At 40.2% G+C, this 21,099-nt stretch overlaps 3 protein-coding genes across 13 annotated transcripts in view; all 3 read left to right on the forward strand.

The window, feature by feature from the left end:
• Positions 1 to 7,633, forward strand: part of LOC109471987 (myosin-11-like) — a 25,195-nt gene extending 17,562 nt beyond the window's left edge. For 2 of the 5 annotated variants that reach the window (XM_019771535.1, XM_019771540.1), the window contains exons 16-34: positions 820 to 896; positions 1,115 to 1,178; positions 1,395 to 1,571; positions 2,074 to 2,150; positions 2,563 to 2,646; positions 2,986 to 3,020; positions 3,150 to 3,199; positions 3,917 to 3,983; positions 4,131 to 4,194; positions 4,381 to 4,437; positions 4,598 to 4,754; positions 4,944 to 4,985; positions 5,325 to 5,351; positions 5,829 to 5,961; positions 6,263 to 6,337; positions 6,571 to 6,660; positions 6,849 to 6,931; positions 7,094 to 7,283; positions 7,573 to 7,633. In XM_019771535.1, the coding sequence (XP_019627094.1) occupies positions 820 to 896; positions 1,115 to 1,178; positions 1,395 to 1,571; positions 2,074 to 2,150; positions 2,563 to 2,646; positions 2,986 to 3,020; positions 3,150 to 3,199; positions 3,917 to 3,983; positions 4,131 to 4,194; positions 4,381 to 4,437; positions 4,598 to 4,754; positions 4,944 to 4,985; positions 5,325 to 5,351; positions 5,829 to 5,961; positions 6,263 to 6,330 (1,179 nt within the window). In that variant the 3' untranslated portion in view covers positions 6,331 to 6,337; positions 6,571 to 6,660; positions 6,849 to 6,931; positions 7,094 to 7,283; positions 7,573 to 7,633. The remainder of the gene's footprint in view (positions 1 to 819; positions 897 to 1,114; positions 1,179 to 1,394; positions 1,572 to 2,073; positions 2,151 to 2,562; positions 2,647 to 2,985; positions 3,021 to 3,149; positions 3,200 to 3,916; positions 3,984 to 4,130; positions 4,195 to 4,380; positions 4,438 to 4,597; positions 4,755 to 4,943; positions 4,986 to 5,324; positions 5,352 to 5,828; positions 5,962 to 6,262; positions 6,338 to 6,570; positions 6,661 to 6,848; positions 6,932 to 7,093; positions 7,284 to 7,572) is intronic. The other 3 variants (XM_019771536.1, XM_019771537.1, XM_019771538.1) reach the window with 3 other exon arrangements.
• Positions 7,634 to 11,632: 3,999 nt separating this feature from the next.
• Positions 11,633 to 21,099, forward strand: part of LOC109471996 — a 10,333-nt gene continuing 866 nt past the window's right edge. Inside the window, exons 1-8 of one of the 7 annotated variants that reach the window (XM_019771560.1) lie at positions 11,633 to 11,950; positions 14,172 to 14,295; positions 15,854 to 15,975; positions 16,276 to 16,336; positions 16,568 to 16,678; positions 16,919 to 17,064; positions 17,737 to 17,856; positions 18,089 to 18,346. In XM_019771560.1, coding sequence (XP_019627119.1) covers positions 14,220 to 14,295; positions 15,854 to 15,975; positions 16,276 to 16,336; positions 16,568 to 16,678; positions 16,919 to 17,064; positions 17,737 to 17,856; positions 18,089 to 18,346 — 894 coding nt within the window. In that variant the 5' untranslated portion in view covers positions 11,633 to 11,950; positions 14,172 to 14,219. The other 6 variants (XM_019771558.1, XM_019771562.1, XM_019771561.1 and 3 more) reach the window with 6 other exon arrangements.
• LOC109471995 (neurogenic locus notch homolog protein 1-like) overlaps positions 20,457 to 21,099 on the forward strand; it is a 9,908-nt gene continuing 9,265 nt past the window's right edge. The window contains exon 1 of the mRNA XM_019771556.1: positions 20,457 to 20,580. The gene's annotated coding sequence lies outside the window, so the exon portion shown is untranslated. The remainder of the gene's footprint in view (positions 20,581 to 21,099) is intronic.

Here is a 21,099-nt window from a genome sequence, read left to right on the forward strand (position 1 = left end):
CTTCTCATTACGTAGTGCCGATGTGCGCCCGACCGCTCGATCAACGTAAATTTCGGCCTCCTTTGTGGTTCAAAACAGACAACTTCGTCCCTTTTGGCGGCTTGATGTCTTGATATAAGAAATTTTCCGCCGATTTTGGTGATTTGTTTGGCATGTTTTTGGTTGAAAATGTGTTGCAACTTGACAATTTTTTTTTCAAATAGCCGGCATTGGCTTTTCAAATAAGGGGCGTGATAAACAATGGTGTCAATGGGAAACGGTTTGGGTTTTCACAATTCTTTTCAATTAGCAGACTTTTTCTTATAAGCGTTTTGCAATTAACTGGCTGCCACTGTAATTGTTTTTGTAATTGTTGGATAGCCAAAAAACTAACATGAAACTCCTGTGTTGTGTTGTGAAGGCTGGGTGAAGAGAAGCAGAGGCTACAGCAGGAAAATGTAGAGAACCAGCAGGTCATCAGGCTCCTGGAGATGCAGAAAAACATCCTCACAAAGGTAAACACCACTATGTCACTAAGTCACAGGCCATGCCTAGTCCTTAATCTAGCATTATTTTTCTTTTTAATTTTTGTATGTAACTGTATGTATGAAATTGTATTCTCATGTAGGTGCAACCAGGATTAAGAGGTTCTAAACTGAGCAATATAAGCTTAAGAATTAACGTAAAGCCTGCTTGTCCAACATTCAGTAGCCAGCGGTATCTGTATTTCATTTGTGTAAACCAAGGTTGATTTGACATTCCAGTCCAAACTTGGATGGTTGTGTTTAATGCCTACTCCATCTCCTGATTCTGCACCCTTATGTTACCATGTTCTTCCAGCCCCAGCCAGGCTCAGAGCCTTATGAGCAGCTCCAAGCTGAGGTGGACAGGATGAAGGCAGAACTTACACTCAACCAGTGGGTTGTATTCTATTGTGTAGTCTAGAGTATTGTCTAGTAACTGTTGCTTCTCTAAGAAAAGCCAGATGCATTTGCTTTGTCTTGGGTGTTCTTTGATACTGAATTTAGATGTGAGATCAATTTGATACCTTTTGAGAATAATTCATTATGATGATTATGATGATAATTTTTGTCAAAATGCAATAATGTAATTTTCTCTCTTTTTTGTACTTAAGGGACAAATTAGAAGAGCTACAGAGAGACAGGACTCAGCTGATTCAACAGATAGAGGAATTGATGGTCAGTTTTTGTGGATATTCAGACTATCATATAACCTAGTTCATGGTTTGTTGTGTGATGCATTGTAAGCAGTATGTTGCTGCCAAGGTGCGTGCCTGCAAAGCTGGTGTGTTAGAAGGGCAGTTAAACCAGCTATACTGATACCGACAGAAACAGATGTCAAATTTGAAGATTCCTGATACATAAACAACATCATTGGTTATATTACTTGTGCAGGCTGAAAAAGACTCCAGTTTGTCCCTGGATCGCACCAAGATGTCGGAGATCCTGATCAACCACCCGACGATCCGGACAGCAGAGCTGGATGAACGCTGCCAGGCCCTGGAGAGGGAGAGGATCAGCCTGCAGGGCATCAACGACGACATCAAACATCAGCTCACCAAACTGGAGAAGGTTTGTTCACTGCAGACATGGCTGGGAAATCTTCATTCACCACCCAACACTGCATAGATGTATTTCATGAAGAAATTAAAATGCACAATTGTATCATAACAATGACCTTTGTTACAGAACTGGAAACTTCTCTGTTCATGATGCCCAACTGTCTGCAATGCTGGGGGCAGACTGTTGCTATTGTAACATATACTAGTATGCAGAAGCTTTCCAGTTATCAAGCATGGTTGTAGAGTTTAAAGCAACATGCACTCTATCTGCCATACGGAAAGCATATTCCAAGTAATGCATATTTATGTTATATGTTTTCTACATGTATGATTACGGGGACACTGTATGCTTTGATATTCTGTTTCATCTTCCCATTGCCATAACTATGTAAAAGGAAGAATATGACTATACTGGTCATGAGTTTAAAGATGTTTAAAGTTGTTGATGTATATAGTTAGGACAAGTCAAAAGCTGGACTTGTCATACCCTGTGGTTTTTGCTGTCTCGCTAGGAGAATGAGGTATTGCGGCAGAGGCTGTCTGCTGCCGATTCTCCCAGTGGAACAGACACCAACCCAGCCTTGTTACAGTAAGTCCACGTGTGTGGAGTGCACTGTTGCAGTTGTACTAACGTGCTGATCATCACTAATCATGGTGGAAAGGTCTCACTGTCTTTTTCAAAGAGAATTTTACATTGATTTGATTGATGCTTCTTTCCATTCTGTGCCTCGGGTGCTTGGTGATCATATGCTACTCAATGATATGAGATGGTGGTAAATATTCTTGCAGCTTACATGTGCTGTTGTGTCTTCATTATCAAAACATAGAACAGTAGGACCAAAAATTAGTTTATGATTTGATGTTGGTAACTTTCTCAGGTCTTGAAGTACATCAGTTTGTTGTTGTGATATGCTTGGCTTTCATCACATACTTCACAACTCCAGTGGGAAGTTTAATGGACTGTTGCAGTGGTTCTGACAATCATGCCCATGTTCCTTCAGGTTGCAGCGAGAAAACGAGAAATTTCAGGAAGATTACAGGCGCTTGAAGGCCTCATACAATGAACTAGAGAACAGACACCTCAGGTGGGTAGATTCCCTAGACCCTCCCCCTGTTTGGATATGCTGTAACCAGGTCAAATGTAAACACAGGATGATGTATAGCAGGAGAGATGGTTAAGAAGCACTGGATTGTTTTTCTGCACTTAAGAATGTTCAAAACTCTAGAACCAACAAGTTGTCTGCCATGTAGGTAACATTACAAGGCAATACATACATTCTTATTCAAATGTTTGTTGGAAATGTCTGAAGTATATTTTGAAGGAGATGATGAGATGTTGCTCTACTAGGTCCAAATGCTAGAAAAAACACATTCTAGTGCTAGTACGGGACAAAATTTAAGAACAAGTATATTCTATTTTTCAGATTGATATCCAGTCCAGAAAGTCCAGGAGATAGAAGTGAGTTTGTATCAAATTTGTTTATGTGTTGAAAAATTCCATATAATGATAAAATTTCATATTTGTTATCACAGCCAATTGTCTAATATTTCACTGTATGAAGATGCTTATTGGTGAATTTCCTTCCAGGTGACGACTCTAAACAGATGAAGAAAGAAATAACAAGATTAGAGAGTCAGGTGAGTGTTTTGCCCTTTAGAAGGTCATGGCAAAAAACCACACTAACATTTTCCCTCTGCCCTTTTTCCTTTACAATTGCAGTTTCTCAACCCTTTGCCATCCAAAACTAAGGACTAAAAAGTCATTCAGTACCAGAAACAACCTTCAGCACCAAGGACAGGGCCAGATTCTTAATAGAAACTCAGCACCAAGGACAGGGCCATAATCTGTTACAAGAAATGAAACTCAGCACCACGGACAGGGCCAGAATCTATTACAAGAAGTGAAATTCAGCACCAAGGACAGGGCCAAAATCTATTATTAGAAATGAAATTCAGGACTAAGGACAGGGCCAGAATCTATTATTAGTAATCTAGACCCAATGACAGGGTTAACCCCAAGGACAGGGCCAATTATTAAAAATTCTGGACCAAGTATAAGGGCCAGAATCTATTGTTAGAAATTCAGGACCAAGGACAGGCCCAGAATCTATTGTTAGAAATTCAGGTCCAAGGACAGGCCCAGAATCTATTGTTAGAAATTCAGGTCCAAGGACAGGCCCAGAATCTATTGTTAGAAATTCAGGTCCAAGGACAGGGCCAGATTGAAATAGGAAGTGAAACAGGACCAGAACTTTAGTGTTAGCACCATCAGCATTTAAACCAGGCCCTGAACAGTTCATTAGAACACCATTCAGCACCACTGACAGGTACCTTATGGTTTTTCTTTTTCCTCAGGTGTCTCTACAGAGAGGCCAGATAGTGCTGTTAGAAAACTCCAAGAGAAGGCTAGAGGACCAAAACAGTGAGTCTATTCAAAAGAAATTCATTTGTTTCTTTGTTGCACATGTTGTTTGTGTTAACATGCTGATTTATCTTTCTTTATTAATACTTTTGGTGATATTTCCTTGGTCTTTATGACTGTTTTATCAATTGAAAATCAACATTTCAGAAAAACTTGAGGCAAAAGTGCAGGAATTGGAGGAAAGAGAATATAACGAATCCTTCCCTGGAAAGTGAGTCATTTTTTACATACTAGTACATGTATATGTGCTACATCATGTATTTTGTTGAGAATTGTCACCTTCATATGCTTTTTTTCTATGTATATCATAAGTTTCATGACTGTCATTTTTTTTATCATTCAACTGAGACCTGAATCATCTCATAACAACACATAGTAATCCTGGTTTATGGCACAGGAGTATGCAGGAAGGGAGCAGCCATAGAACTCACAGTCGCTCCAGTGGGGATGGAAGGTGAGCCCTTTCTATCCCTGCTTCCTGGTACCTGACAAATTCTGTAAAACCTCATTGATGTTCTCATGACAAGGAAGAAGTGAATCATTGTTGCTATTGTATTTCATATATTGCATGTATTGTGAGTTTTCACCAACCAGCTGATGTCTGATGTCCATAGCAGCGGTGTTGCAGATGAGGAGAAGACAGTGTTGATTGAGAAGCTGAAGGGGGAGAAGGAGAAGTTCCGTCGTGAGGTGGAGTCTCTGTCCTCACAGCTGAAGGATGCGGAGATCATCCAGGAAAAACAAGAGAACGTCATCAGGAGCATGAAGGAGGTATTAACCACATTTTGTGTCACATTTTGGTTTGATGTAACAGTTGTACATTGGATTCTATCCTATTTGCTGTTTTATCATCATCAGTTGAATCTATCCATAAAACCATATGATTTTATAGAACTCTCAGGTAGAATATGTGACAAGTCTTAGGGTTTGGCTTGATTGATTCATGTTGATCTTTTGTAGGAACTTGAAGATGAAAAGATGCGCAAACCAAAAAAGATAAGGGTAAGGCTTTAATTTCATGTTTAACTTTCATTGTTTGCTTAGTAGAATTGTATAACAATATGATGTGATGTAATGGTGGGGGTGTGATATGTAACATATTATACTTTAGGATATAGAGATGGATTTGTTACAGAACATTTGTGTTAAGTTGGATATGGCTATTGATCTGCTATAATAGCTATATCATAGATCAAGTTTTCCTTTTGCTCTTTATGCTTAAATCCTGCCAGAGAGTTATGGTTCCTTTCTTCTTTTCTTCCAGTTTATTATTTATGATTTTGATTTGATTTGACCAATCAGAAATCCAATAGATCTTGCTTTTCCTTTTCTCTGCAATAGTTCTTGGACGAGTTGCAACCACCACAGGTAAAGGCCATATTGCAAAAACATGTATGGTGTAATGGTAGTATGGCTAGGGGGCCTTGGCTAACACAAAATTATAAGCAATCAATAGAAATAAGGATCCTTGAAACTATTATGCATGTCATTTTTGCACGCTACAGAGCTGATAGATTTATGAAATAGACTTTTTCTTGCATGTATTCTTTATTGATAAATTCTTTGGTGACCACTTTTATTCCAGAGGCATTGTTTTCAACTAACTCTATGGATTTCAGCCCATTATTGATACAATGCCCTAATGCATGGTTTCATCAGACATGGAGATGGGTTGCTAATCTCATGAAATTCTTTTAAAAGGGCTGACTTTACACATTTCTTTACATTGATACTGTCAAATTTAAAACCTTGTCCAATTAAGTACTACTATCTTATTTTCTGATGAAGTAGCTACCTGTAGCTGAAGAACCAGTGTGGAGCTGATGACTTTATGCTGTTGCACAGGAATCCATGGATGAGGTGGGTGCAGAACTGCTGCATGTCCGCGGGGAGCTCCAGAAGGTGTGGGACATGATCCACGTCAAGGGATGGGGAGTTAGAGGAGCACGGCAGGCAGTTGGAGGAAGCTCGAGCAAAGGTAGAGCTGCTGAAAGCTTGTGCTACGCCATCTCTTGCCATTGGCTATTGGGGCTGGTCAGTCAGTTGCTGCGAGCACGATTTAGTCAGGCCAAGGGCGTGGATGACAATACAACAAATACACTTGCATGGTCTGTGCTCTTGCAAGATTGACTGCCAGGGAGAGGTCTGTAAAATAAGCTCATCTTTGTGTGTAGGGGTTGTGGTAGGATAGAGGTTGTATTAGTACAGAGGTTGCATACGTGTGATGGCAGGTAATGTTGATGTCTAGTACATGTGTGAGTGATGTATTCCTATTACAGCATGCAGAGGTGCAGCTAGAGAAGGACAGATTGCAGCAGAAAGTGGACAGCCTACAAAGACAAGGTAGTCAGCAAGTGAGTGTCTCATAGATTTTGATGGAAATGTTGAGATAGATGCTACACTTTATGCACTATTCATGATGTTCAGCAGATCCAAAGGGATATTCTTGAAAAGCCAATATGCATATTACTAATAAAAAGCCAATATATACACTTTAGAAGAACCATAGACCCAATGTACCCTGATTTGGATTGCAAAAAGATTTCTTTGATGACTGATTTTCCTTCTCTTACATTTTCTTCTGAAGAGAGGAAACCATCACAGAGCTGAGGAATGAGAAGAACAGTTTACAGGGACAACGTAGAGGCTCTGGGACATTAGCAGAGAAACTTGAATGGTGAGTGGTTACTATTCATACTATTGTTTAAACTTTATAGCTGTTTAGCACCGAATTTGTATTGGTTATGGGGGTTAGGCAGCAGCAAAGGTTAAATCTTCAAAGTGTTTTTGTATTACTGTTATTTACCAATATGCTACTTCTGGACAAACCTATAATATGTCCCTATGATATGTCCTCTCTTCCAGTCTTGAAACCGAGAATCAAACATTGAAGGACAAGTGCCATGACCTTGGGAGGACAATTGCTGAGTTGGAAGTTGCTAACAAAGGTACATGTTCTTTTTCTTTACTTCATACACAACAAGCTTAAATTTACCTCTGCTTTTATATTATAGTCTATTCCAATAGCTTAAATGGACCCAATACTTTGTATCAAACGAGATTCTTTTTCCAAGAAAGTGAGAAAATTTCCCTCCATTTTTTGCTTCCAGATTTGTCAAGAAAGTTTGATAAACTGTCTAAAGACAAAGAGGGTGCAGACAAGGAGATCAGTAGCTTGAGAAGTAGTATAACAGAAGGCAGCAGTTTGGATGATGAGAGGAGGCGGCTGGGGGTGGAGTGTACACGGCTGACTGATGAGTTGGACATCAGTACCTGGAGTTAGAGGAGAAGATAAAACAGGTGAATTCTCATATATAGTATTTAGATGTATGATGCACAAATTCATTTTGAATCTGAAGTTGATGTAGATGATATACTAGTGACGTATGGAGTATTATATTTTGATGTATTCCTGTAAATCGTGAAATGATTTTATCTTTGCTATCGCCTCTCCACCGCAAATCCATGACACCGTGAATTTGCATCTCCAATTTATTAATACTGTACTACAGAATTATTGCATATTTTTATAGTAAGTTACACAATAGCCAATGAATACTTATAGAATGCATTTCATTTCAAATTCCAGGTATCATCTTTGGAAAAAAGATTACAGAATTCACAGGAGCAGCTTCAAAGAGTGAAAGAAGGTCAGAACACTTTTCTTACCACTACTCTTACAGAGAGGCTTCCCAATATATTAGTTTTACAATGTTATCTGTGATGTTGCCACAGTTACTGTGGTCAAGACTGAGAGAAATATAATTATGTACATGTATAGTCCTCTATCAGCAGTATCTGCTGCATCCTTTGTACCTTGGTTACATGTATAGCAGAACACACTACATTGCATGTGGTCATCTATGTCCTAGTTTCATTTACTATAATGGTGTTTTGCAGAAAAGAGAGGTCTTGAAGCTAAGGTTGAGAACCTTCAGAAGGAAAATGATGAACTGGAGGAGAAACTGAGAAGAGTCCTGACACAGAGGATCCTCAGGTATGTAACCTTCACTGATCATTACTGTGGTGTTGATACCTTATAGATGATCCCACCTATACAAGATGCATACATGTACTAGTATATGACAAATACAAACACTCAAGATGGTTATTAAGGACAAGGTTCACCCTTAATGATAGCCCCATGCTGGTTGGGCAGCCTTGATTGTATCTTCATCCTAGTGAATAAATAACAATGAATACCATACTGTGCCATCTATCTCACAGTGACTCTTCAAAGAAGGAACCGAGCTTTGATGACCCTAGCCCACCACACACCAGCTCTGCACCTATCAGCCCCAAGAAGACTGATGTTCAAAATGGCGTGCCCCATGGGAGAACTTCTACCACCACTCCTGATTGGAGGAAAATTTTTGGCAGGCCTGATGGAGTGGGGAGGAGCCAGACAGGGCCGTCCAGTCCAGGGGGTAGCAGAGAAGGGGGGCCAGGTTCACCCGAGGGGGGTCGAAGAAGCCTCCCCAGAACCCCAGGGGAGGAGGAAGAGAAAAGTCCCAGGTCACCACGGAGGAGCAGTGGCATTCCCAGGTGCTGGAATATCATTGGCAGTTAAATGTTAATCATATCAGAATAATGAACATATGGTAGATTGGCTTTTAGGGGGGCCTGCATGGGGGATACTGTCAATGCTGTATGCTAAGTTCAGAAAGGCAGCTACGTATTATGTTAAATTGGTGCAAGCTGGCTTTGCTCAATGCTAAATTCATGCACCAATTATGCTATACATAGAATGCTTCAATTATGCTCTACATTAAATTTGACTGGTCTGGCTGCAAAATTTGTTACCTTAGAACAGCTGATTACACCCTGCAGAAAAAGGCATGCAGGCCCCCTTTCAGCAGGCTCTGTTTTATATCATGACAGAATGTACTGAAAGACCTACCGGTAATCTTCTGTAGTGTGGTGGAAGTATGTTGGTTGCTATTCCCATATACTAACTCAGCAGTATGGTGGTGGTGACTGACTAACCTTGACATCTGTGTGAGAACAAGTGTGTTGTCTGTTCCTCTAAAGGCTGTCTACTCTCATCAATGGAGCTAAACCAACACCCAGACACACAGGGATGCTGCGGTAAGTCAAACAGATGGTTTCTCAGAGGTGTTGGTTCCAACTTTTGACTTGAGGTGGCCAAGTGAGGTGATGGTTAAATAGATGAGACTGTGTAAGCTACATTATTGCTGATTGAATGATCAGAAACACAAGTTTCAGTAGTACAGGAAGATTCAGAATAAACTTGCATGTGTGTGGGTGTCATAATCATGGTTTGGCATGGGTGTGGACACTTGCCTGTGAGAGCAACCTCAGCACTGCTGATGATCATAGCAGTTTGGAAGTTCTTCCATGATGAAACAGCATGGTATCTGTTGTCTGGTGGTGGATAATACCCTCATTAACACCTAATCTTTTGTACTCAATTTATATCTTCTCAGCTTTATTGTTTTCTTCAAGTCATTGCATACTAAACATTTCTAAATGGATAAGTTAAATTGACGTACATTGTATTTGGGTAACTGTACGTTGCTGTAAATGGAGGATTTCTACTTTCCAGGTCAAGGTCAACAGAAGTTCTGAAGCCCAAGCAGTCCAGCCAGATTCCGTCCACGTCCAAGTCAGCCGGGGCAGGGCTGTCCCGGTACCCATCCACACCCATCCTGGCAGCCCACGCCAAGTCCAGACTCCCGGTCAGGAGACCTGGCTCCACATCTCGCAGCTTGTCACCTGAACATAAGTAATACTGGAAATGCACTTATTCACACAGGGATAACATTTTGCTGAATGAGGGAAAAGGACATTTTTACAGTGTTTAAAATTTGCAGTTGAAACAATATACTGTAGTACTGTACTGTAGTATAATTCCCAATTTGCAGTAGAGAGGTCACTGAGAATATAAAACCACCATGGACGTTTTATGACCTACAGAACCCAAATGTGACATCTGTAGACTTCACAGTGAATGAATTTGTACAGAGTACAATTAATATGCCATAAAATTCATTCAATGGAGCTAAGCCATGAGAGGTACATTTTTGTATATACTGTGTTATGTTTGTGTTAAGTTTAATTTAAGTCAATACCCCTGATACCAATTCCATTGTTGCATTTTGGGACAACATGCAAACTTTGAGAGGTTTGAGATTGTGACCATTAGATGGTAACATTGTCAAGGATTACTTTGTTGTTTTGCTCGCAGCCATATTACTAACTGACTATGTAAAGCCACCATTGGCATTGTAGACTGAAGTAATATGTATCTGCCATAAAGTTATGAAACAATCTTTGTAAAGTGGAAATTATGTTTACATCTGTGCAAGTAAGGTTTACCTTTCTAAATGGCCTTAGAAGGAAATGATCATGTGTCAATAGTACTGGGCTGTTACAGCTCTTTGCACCCCCTTTCCACTAGAGGCTGGAACTGCTGATTGACCAAAACTTTGACAGATTTGCGATTCCTTTTTTCAAAGTTTTGTGTGTGTTTTTTTTTTTATTTATTTTATTTTTTACATCATGCATCATATTATTGTCATAAAACCAAGGGTCACACAGAAATTCAACAGTTGCTCAGCGATCACCATTTAGTGGAAAGGGGGATATACTGACCTGATGCAGGATCTGAAAAGACACTTTATACAACTGTGATGAAAATCAGCAACTTAAAGCAAAAGAGATTATGAGAGATCTTTCATTTATGACAGATCTTCCATTGGAAAGTATTTTTATTTTGTTATGCCTAATAGTATGTAGATAAGATTTATATGGTCACGGAATATTTTCTTCTTTTTCAAGTGGTGGAAATGCATACATGTATAGTATGATGTAGATATGACACTTGTGTTGGTAGTTTTTGTTGATAGGGTGTGTTGAAGATGCTAACAATGTCAATGGGACATGGTTTAAGACTTGCAGGTGTTAGAGAATTGTAATAGAGAACATCTGTGATCAATGGCCCCATTCCCACTAGGATAAAATTGTCTGGATAGAGCCAAATTGATTCGCTTTGATCCGGCTTAAATCCGCCTCAATCTGGCTGGAAGCCGGATCAAAGCCAATCAATTTGGCTGGAATCGGATAATTTTATCCTAGTGAGAAAAGGGCCAAAGATACGGTAGGGGTTAATGTGTCACATGGAAGAATGTTGGAAGAAATTGAATATCTTTGATTTGACTTTCTAGGTGTAATTATGTAATGATTTTGTCCAGTCTAAAGACCACAACCAATATTTTTCTATTGAATTGTGGAATAAACATGAGCCACCTTTGTTGTGTGCAGGTTTTAGTGTATCTAAATTTATTTCACAGTTCCCTATAAATGTGTTCACTTGAGAAATTAGCATTTCTACTTTTGTACTGATCATGGATGTAAATCCATTATTGGAATGGACATAAAGTCTGTGCCTCATCTAGCTTGAAGAAGTACTCCAAACAGTATCTTGTCTTTGTGTTTTCAATATTAAATAATAAAAACCTCGCCTTCATTATAGTCTATTGAAAGCTCATGTGTGTTGGTAATCAATAGTTGTAAAGTTCAAGCTTTGATCCAACACAAGAAACGAACTCACCATACATCGATCTCTTCCACAGATGTGTAATGCATTCGCTGAATCTCCGGAGGTCGGAAGCGTGACGACGTCAGGAGTGCATCACGCTTCCGACTTCCGGATATTCAGCGTTTCTTGTGTTGGAGCAAAGCTTGAACTTTACAACTATCAATTCATTATAGTAACAGATGATCTCTACTAGACAGAAACACTTTCGGACTGAAGTAATTGTAGTGAGGAATTCTGCTACATTTAGCGCTAATATACACAACCATAAGCCGCTCATTCAACTGCCGACGCCGGTCTCCCACTAGAATTTCGACAACGTCATTGTATTACATAACTATATTACCCGAAAACCCCCTGGACAGCCTCAAGTCAAAGCAGACAAAGGTGACAAGGCCTGCTGTCACTGGTAAGTGCGCATTTCACTTTTATTCTTCTTATGGGTGATTCTATAACAATATAGAGTGCCCATTGACTGGACTGGACGATTTAGTGCACAATTACAGTGCTAGTGTGAATAACGGAGTTTTGGTCAAACTTGCACAGACGACCACCTGTTAGACGGTAACCTTAACTCTTTGGTACCTGACGTTCTATGACTTTTCTCACACCTTTGTATTGAAAACATCTGGATGTGATGAAAATGCTCAACTATGGATCGTGAATGAAAAGTTAGACTACCCCTTTGGACCACATTTTGTCTGTAGGCTCTATCATCTTTGAGTGAGTCACTTCTTGTATACAAAATGGCCCCTTCCGATTCTGTGGACCTTTGTTATGGTCTATTGCGTCCCTGGCGTCAAGTCAACACCACAAGCACCAAAATACCTCTCGTTTTGCGTGATGAGTCTCAAAAGGGGGGGGAGCAATCTATCACGTCTACTTGGACACGACGTAGCTGTCATCAACTTGTCATCGTAACAACAACGCTGCGAATTGATTATGAAGGTTTTGATTTCTTGCAGTTTCATTTTAGTGCATTGCGTGCTGTGCAAACTGAGTACTTAATATACGGCAGACGAAGTGAAGAGGAAATGGGTTTGGGGCAGGGTTCACTGTATTCAGTCTTTCTATATACAGTACCACATTCTTTCTATTCAATACTTTGTTCTGTGTAGATGAACGTACATGTACAGTGCGCTGTTAGGGGGTTGTGTACTCTGTGGATATATGTATATGAATGAATGAATTAATGGTTTATTTGTAGTAAAACAACAATAAGTATTTCACAGTCTGCCGACTGAATTACACACTCCTTTACATGTACTTAAAATCACAGTTCTTAATTACAATAAAATGCTTATGATTATAAACACCATTTAACAACAATTAAAATCTTTTAAGATTTCAATTGTTGTTAAATTCTGTTTGTAATTATAAGCATTGTCCTCGTGCTGCACAATCAGGCTGTATTCGAATCATTGAGCAGTCTAGCAAAGTAGGGGATTGGTGAGTTCCAATATCGTCCAATATATATGTCTTTTAACAGGCTTAGGCAGAGCTATCCCGCGGCAAATGCCTTGGGATTAGCTGACCGTAAGGAAGCACCTTTGCCTCGGGAGGATGTCACATTGCTGAAATTTGTTTTCGATGGTGTGCCTTATAGATAGAATCATGGCCCCTCAGAGCTGTTTGTCCACTAGGCTTTACGACCTGGACTGACTGCTTCAGGAGATCTCGGATATGGCCTTGAAACACGGTGTGGGCTTCTTACATCAACGCAGCACGTTTATTTTTTCGTTGATATATCCTACAACATGACGACAGATGAACTTGTCATAGATTTCACGGTTATGATTATTTTTTTGTTGATGCTAAAGAAAAGGTCATCGAACAGCTCAGTGTATATTTTACTCGAAATTAAAATTTTTGTATGTTTGGTTTCCTTGCTTCTTCCTTTCCTTCTTAATTTTCTTTCATTCAGTGGAATAATCATGTATGATTAGAAACCCCCAAAGTAGCCTCTGCTTGTCCATTCAAGCACAGGAAAAGGTGTGGGGACGTCTTCTCCGAAACGGCTGCCACCTTCACGGTGTGGTGATCCATCACAGGTGTGCCGTGACTGTCGCCATGGCAGCAGGCTTTGTTCACCCACGTCTTTAGTCTGCAAATTAGGCAGTCTGTATACATATGTCACGTGATCAAAGACATGTCATTCAGGTCACGTAGTTTAGTCCATTTCTTTTGTCACGACAAACAAATATCGCCAGTCCTAATGTATACATTGAGAAGCCTGGATGTAAAGCCATGTGTTGTTTGCTTGGTTTGGTCATGGAGTTAGAAAATCTGATTTTCTGACTCCATGGTTTGGTTAAGTGAGTTTTGCTCTGAATCTGTGACTTAATACGCTGTCGTCCAGAACTGGAAAATAACTATGTACATATAACACAAACTAGTGCGCCTGACATCCTGACATAAGGTCTCGATTTCAAGTTCAGTTCAAGTTCACAATGTCCAGTTGAAGTATTCACGTTCAGTTCATGTTCAGCTAGTTCAAAATATTCACAATGTCCGGAATAGTTTGTGTGTGAGGGAGATAAGATACTAGTAAGTCTGCTGACCTGTAACCGTTTAATTGGTTATTTTGTTTATTTTGTTTATCATTGTTTATTTTGTTTATTTGCATGAAGGACTACTTGGTTACGCGCCTGTGTAGAGGAGGGACATCACTAGACGTCATGATTCGACAAGGAAACATAACATGGACGACTACCACGACTGTGACCAAAGATGGAAAAACCGTCAAAACCAAAGGTTTGTCATTTAAAACGCCTCGAACAACAATTCGAAATAAATAGTAAAAATCTTCTATATCCGCAGATGTAGGTTGGACATCCAGGTGTTCAATGTTTACACTGCATGAAAAGTGGGGTTTTACCAATGCTAGGTGGCAAATGCTAATAAGTCAGACAATTGTTGCTTCTGGCATATGATGCTTCAGATAACCTTTCAATGTTAGACTAACCTGGCCACCATTTAGGCATACCAGACGCGCAGGCATCCCTTTGATTTATCGCTGTTGGACAATCCCACTTTTCGCGTTGTGAGCTAGATGCCTCATGCTCTTTGCCCATGACACAAAACAAAACAAAACTTTCATAACAAGAATTCGGAGATCTTATACCTCCATGAAATGTATTTCATGGAGGTATAAGTTGAGTTTTTGTAAATGTTTCTTATTTGTCTCATTGACTATGGAAATAAGGTCGTAATTAGCATAATCTAGTTTAATTTATGGTTTTCTAAATTCAAATGACAATATTCTTAGTGTAAAACCTCTCTCCTTTGTCATACTTCATTTCAACATCTCCTCATTAATTATGCAAATGACCTCTACATTAACATAATATATCCATAGTAATGTTGACATTTAAGTAACTTACACATGTCACAATATATAGAATTCCCTTCATTCATCAATAACGAGTCACATAATTTTCACATTAATTATGCAAATTAGGTCATCATTTGCATAATTGGTATCTGTTGATGTTTCGCCTGCCACAGATTAAATAGATTACATGTATAAAAGTGCTATTATATCAAACACTGTAATTATAGAATTTCCTCCTTAATTATGCAAATTAAGTCCTAATTTGCACAATTTGTATTTAATTATGTACAACTCTCTCTCAGCTACCTACACACCAAAAATAATGAAAATACGTTGTTCCTATCTGGACTTATTGGCTTTTAAAGATTTCACCAGAAAGCCCCCTGCAGTTCCAGAAGAAGCTGCTAGCGGGACAAACCCACACCACTTATTCCTGACAGGAAAAGCTATCTGTCACCCAAAAAATCAAGGACATGTTAACAAATCAAGCATGTTCAGGACAAAAGATTAAAAAAACGGAAGTTCTGCTGCAGTACCAAGGTCATCCACCAGGAGGCCCATATCTGACCTTGACCTTCGTCTTCCTAAGACTTACATATACCAGCATACCAACTATCATCACAATTCATAAAGGCGTTCTGAAGTTATGCTGACTACAAATGTGCAGAAACACAAACACACACACACACACACACACACACACACACACACACACACACACACACACACACACACACACACACACACACACACACACACAAACACACACTCAGAGACACGCCAAAAACAATACCTGTATTGTTCATGGAGGTAATAACATATTATGACTAACAAAATCCTTAACAAAATGTCTACGTGCACGTGAACAAAGTTGAGATGGAGTAGGCAGAATTTAGATCCTAGGTAGAAAACTACTTTTCTTCCTCATGTCGGTCCCGGACTCCGTCCACCTCTTGTCACCGTATCTTTCCTTATCAGAGAGCGGAACTGGAGTGCCTGGCAGGGGCAGATCTCCTGTCAGGGGCAGATCTCCTGACCCTATGTTCGACCTAGGAATGGGGAGCACATCCATGGATAACTTCCTGTCTGCCGGAGCACAGGTATTTCATTAGCAAGTAACCATTCCACCCAACATCGTGTCGGTTACAGTGGTGGCAGTAGATAGATTCAAACTTTAAAGTAATTCGATCGAAAATGTTTAGTTCACAAGCGGACTGCGATGTCTTGTTTTGAGTTTTCCGGCACCACACGGATAATTGTATTTGATCAGTGGCCTGTCGTAGCATTTTGGCATGTATCGAAGACCGTAGTGTTTAATGTATTGATTAGATTTCTGCCGGAAACATCCGAAGATTCATACTGCTTCAATAAACATGACACTTTATCATCCCGTTCTGTAGCCGAGACGGGCCTCGTCCCCAATTTTCAGTGATTTTGGTGCGTTCCACGAGCCCATGGAATGTGAGTATACCTATAGCTGTTGAACGTAAATCAATGAAGTCATAGATCGTACAGATGGCTTGCTAGATTACACCGAGAAGAGTACTTGCTGAGTCTCCGGAGAATGCATAGAGAGGTAGTCAGAAGAATTCATAAAAACGAATAGAGAAAAAAAAACTCACGGAGATATGAGATCATCGTTTTCTTGTCATCACTATAAAAAAAACACTTTTCTTACATTTCTGTGCACAGTCCATACAACCACATTCAACACGGAAGTCAAGAAGACAGGAAAACAGAAGAAAGAGAAGAAAGAGAAAGACACAGATGACGACCAGAAAGAGAAGAAGTCCGGAATTAAGGGTAGTGTTTCATTTCAAACCCTGATTCGAGTTCATTTGAATGTTGCTTTTTCTCTAAATGTAGTCATAAAGCGACGTACACCCCACAGGAATTGAAAAAGAAGCGAATACTAAAGGCCTGAGGCTGATGTTCCGTGTCCGCGTTCAACTGCGCCCTCTACCGTTTATATGAATTACAACACCTACAGTGTGCGTATGTTTGAACCGAAAGGTCGGAGTAACTTTGTATGCCTTTGTGTAGATAAGGTGAAAGGGTTCGTCTCATCTGTGTTGACATCAAAGCCGTCTCCCGAGGAAGATTTGACCCAGCGGATGGAGAGAACCACCGTTAGCGACCTCGGGCCGGTGCAAGTGTTCCTGTCCTACCAGTGGGACCATCAGAAACAGGTAGGGCAAAGTAGCCTGATATCCATCTCAGCAAAGTACATCTCTGTAGCTGTAGCTGTAGTAGCATGGGTGTCATCCTATTTGTATGCCGGGGCTCCCATACTCGCTCCCTAAAAATAATGGGAGCCCTGCATACAAATACGATGGCACCCAGGCTACAGCTGAAGTGCTGGCGTCGAAAAAATGCAGAAGAAAGCTTATTTTGGAAAAAAATGAATGACAAAAGAAAACAATGACCTGAGGACATCTACATCATCCTTACTCCCTAATATCCTTCATTTTGCCAAAAAAAAAGAAAGAAATCGTAGACTTCATATCCCGGTGACTTGATGAGAGTTTTTGTGAATTTCTGAATTCATTATTTTAATAAAGGTCTTCATTCATTCATTATTGGGAATTTCTCTGTTTACATCTGTGCATTTTTCCTTTGCCATCCGGCCCACTTTGGGTGGTCTGCGGTTAGAGAATTCCCCCAAACACGTGCTGACATGTCCCTCAAATGTACAAACGCACAGGCAAGACCATACCTCGGATCGAAACTCCATACGGAAGTTTAATAAATTTTACATTGTTTAGATCAAAATCACAGCGGTAGCCAGCCTCTATGTAGTAAAAGCTTAGTAAAAGCTGTCAAGTGACACCGAATTGTGTAATCATGTATGTCTGCATTAGGTGACCCAGCTCCATGATATGTTGGAAGAGAAAGGCCACAGCTGCTGGATGGACATTAAGGAGATGGGCGGGGGAGATCAACTGTACGCAGCGATAGACAAGGGCATGAGACAGGCCAAGGTTGGACTTTCAATGTCTTTAGAAGCATGGGAATAATTCAACATTACTATCCTCCTAATCCCTTTTTTCCACTGGAGGTAGACTGTTCAGCGACAGAAATTGGATTTGTTGACCTTTGACGGGTACTTTGAATATGATCCATGATGTAAAAGTATGATTTGAAATCACTTCCGGGGAGGTACATATTTTGTCTGACAGACTGCTGAAGTCTTTATCCATGTGTCCTCCTTAGGTCGTCATCAGCTGCGTCACTCCCAAGTACACAGAGTCTGCCAACTGTAGGAACGAAGTCGCGCTTGCGCACAGCCTGAAGAAAACTATCGTGCCCGTCCTGCTGGAGAAAACGGCCTGGCCGCCAGAGGGCCCCATGGCCATGCCGTTCGCACAACTCTTGTACATCGACTTTACAAAAGAACCCAAGAGGAATCCCTGGCAGGGGCCTCACCTTGACGAACTCATGACAAGCGTTGAGCAGAGCTTGAAGGAATAGCTTTGGTTTTGAAAGGAACTTATTGTCACAAACATATGGTTAGCGATGTCCAGTTAGTAAAAAAAAACGAAAACCATCGCACCATTATTATATTGTGCCGTAAATGTCGCAGTGCAGTCCTGACGTGCCTTAGACTTGATGTGTCTAGCTCTTTGTTAAAGATGTACTGGGTATGACCTTGGATATCTTAGTCGTTTTTGTATGCTTAGTGACATGCATAACTATACTAGAAGGTCTAAAAGGTGTCATTGTGTTAGAGGGGAAGAAATCGCAAAAATATAAGGATGTGGGCGATAGCTGTTTCTAAAAGTTTCAGAAAGAAAACTATCGATTTTAGGTAAGTTAGTTACATTGATAATGGACAGGCGTATTTTATGTTGTGGTGGTAAGAATGGAACTTATAAGCCCCAACACCAAACGTTACAAAAGCAAATGAATAACGATATACAAATATATAGAGAGACTAGATACCTTATTTGATATTCACTGTCAATCTTTTTGACTACTGCTTGTTTCCTTGGAATAGCATTTGGATATTGATTTGGATTAAAGATTCAATAGACTAGATACTTAAGCTTTGTTGGCTTGTTACCTCCATGAAATGTGTCATGGAGGTTATATTTTCAGTTGTGTTTATCTGTCTGTCCGTCCTTCTGTTGGTCAACAAGATAACTCAAGAACGCCTGGATGGATTGATTTCATACTTGGTGTGTTGGTAGGGTGTGACGAAAACTGGAAATGATGAGATTTTGGTCCCCCTAGTGGCTTCCCTTGGTACTGCAGCGCAACTTCCGGTTTTGATATCTCGCGATCTGGACACGCTAGGGTCATGAAATTTTGATGGAAGGTAGCTCTCGTGCTGGGAAAGAAGTCTTATGAGTTTGGGCCCCCTAGCGGCTTGTTCTGGAACTGCAGGGCACTTTCTGGCGAAATGTTTAAAAGCCAATAAGTCCAGACAGGAACAACATATTTTCATTATTTTTGGTGTGTAGGTAGCTGAGAGAGAGATGTACATAATTAAATGCAAATTATGCAAATGAGGACTTTATTTGCATAATTAATGAGGAAATTCTATAATTACAGTGTTTTACGATATCTCGCGATCTGGACATGCTAGGGTCATGGAATTTTGATGGAAGTAGCTCTCGTGCTGGGAAAGAAGTCTTATGAGTTTGGGCCCCCTAGCGGCTTGTTCTGGAACTGCAGGGCACTTTCTGGCGAAATGTTTAAAAGCCAATAAGTCCAGACAGGAACAACATATTTTCATTATTTTTGGTGTGTAGGTAGCTGAGAGAGAGATGTACATAATTAAATGCAAATTATGCAAATGGGGACTTTATTTGCATAATTAATGAGGAAATTCTATAAGTACAGTGTTTTACATTATACTACTTACATACATGTAATGTATGTAACCTATGGCAGGCGGATCTTCAACAGATACTAATTATGCAAATGATGACCTAATTTGCATAATTAATGCGAAAATTCTATGGTTTCGTAATGGTGAATGATGAGACATCTGTAAGTTAATCAAAATTTAACATACATCACGATGCATATATCATGTTAATGCAGAGGTCATTTGCACAATTAAAGAAGAAATTTACATTTACATATCAAGATCATATTTCATGGAGGTATGAGATCTCGGAATTCTAGTTACAAGTTTATTTTGTATATGACTTCCATGTTATGAAGTTGCCCGGCCAGCCCATAGCCCAGGCACGCTGTGTATTTGAGTTGCGTAATGTTATTATTGGCAACATAGAAGTTTTCGTTTCTAGAACCACAAAGTTAAGATTGTCTGCGGCTAAAATGATTGAAAAGGGTTGCGTCAATGGCTCGACAAAACGGGCCCTCGTTACCAAGGCCGTTTGCGGTCTCGGTGTTTTTCCCGTGTGTGGGGTGCACATCGCACGGTTGGCGCTGGGAGGGCAGGTCTGTACCTAACAATCACAGGCATGTGGCGTCAAGGCGTGCAGCAGGTGCCTGGGTCTTTCTGATCTTTCCGGGCCACGGACCTACGCATCAACGGGTCTTCAAAGTAGGGGGTGAGAGAGAGCAACGGGGCATCCAGTGTGTTCATAGATACGCCAGCTCATCTATCAGAAAACAGAACGGTTCACTCATCGCGGCAGGGATCGGCAGTTTGAGAGGTCGGCTTCAGGTTTGGTATGTAGAACACACTGGTGGACACACTGGTGGGCTCTCTGGATATTAAAGAGATACAGGTGGGTATCCATTTTGCCTTTTCTGAGTATGTACTTGTTGATCATAGGTAAACTTCATCTCACGCATCTAGAACAAAACCAAGTAATTTTCCTGCAAATGTGTCTGGTTGGCCACAGTAGATTACGTTTAACATTATTGTGAATGAGTGTTGCTGTGCTTTAAGCATCGTCCAAGCAGGGTTCTCTCTCTCTCTCTATTTATGTCGGAAACCCTCCGGTAACGTGGACTCGATACCTTGTTGCTGAAATTCATATCTGCATATTCACTTTACTTGTGGACAGTCTGTTGTCAAGGAAATATGTCTTATGTGGTTTTCCCTTTATATCAAATTTTTTTCTGAACATTTATCAAATATTGTTAATGGACGCTACGAATAACCAGTCTTCTGAATATGTCTATATGTCATTTGTGAATGCAGCTCGTTTTTTAATCAACCGCCGCTTATATAATTATTTCATTCACTAGCTCAATTAGGGAATTCATTTCTCATGTGACCCTTGGTACAGTGCCTAACTTAC

Source organism: Branchiostoma belcheri, unplaced genomic scaffold, assembly GCF_001625305.1.
Source record: "Branchiostoma belcheri isolate BF01 breed outbred unplaced genomic scaffold, Haploidv18h27 scaffold26, whole genome shotgun sequence".
Lineage (NCBI taxonomy): Eukaryota > Metazoa > Chordata > Leptocardii > Amphioxiformes > Branchiostomatidae > Branchiostoma > Branchiostoma belcheri.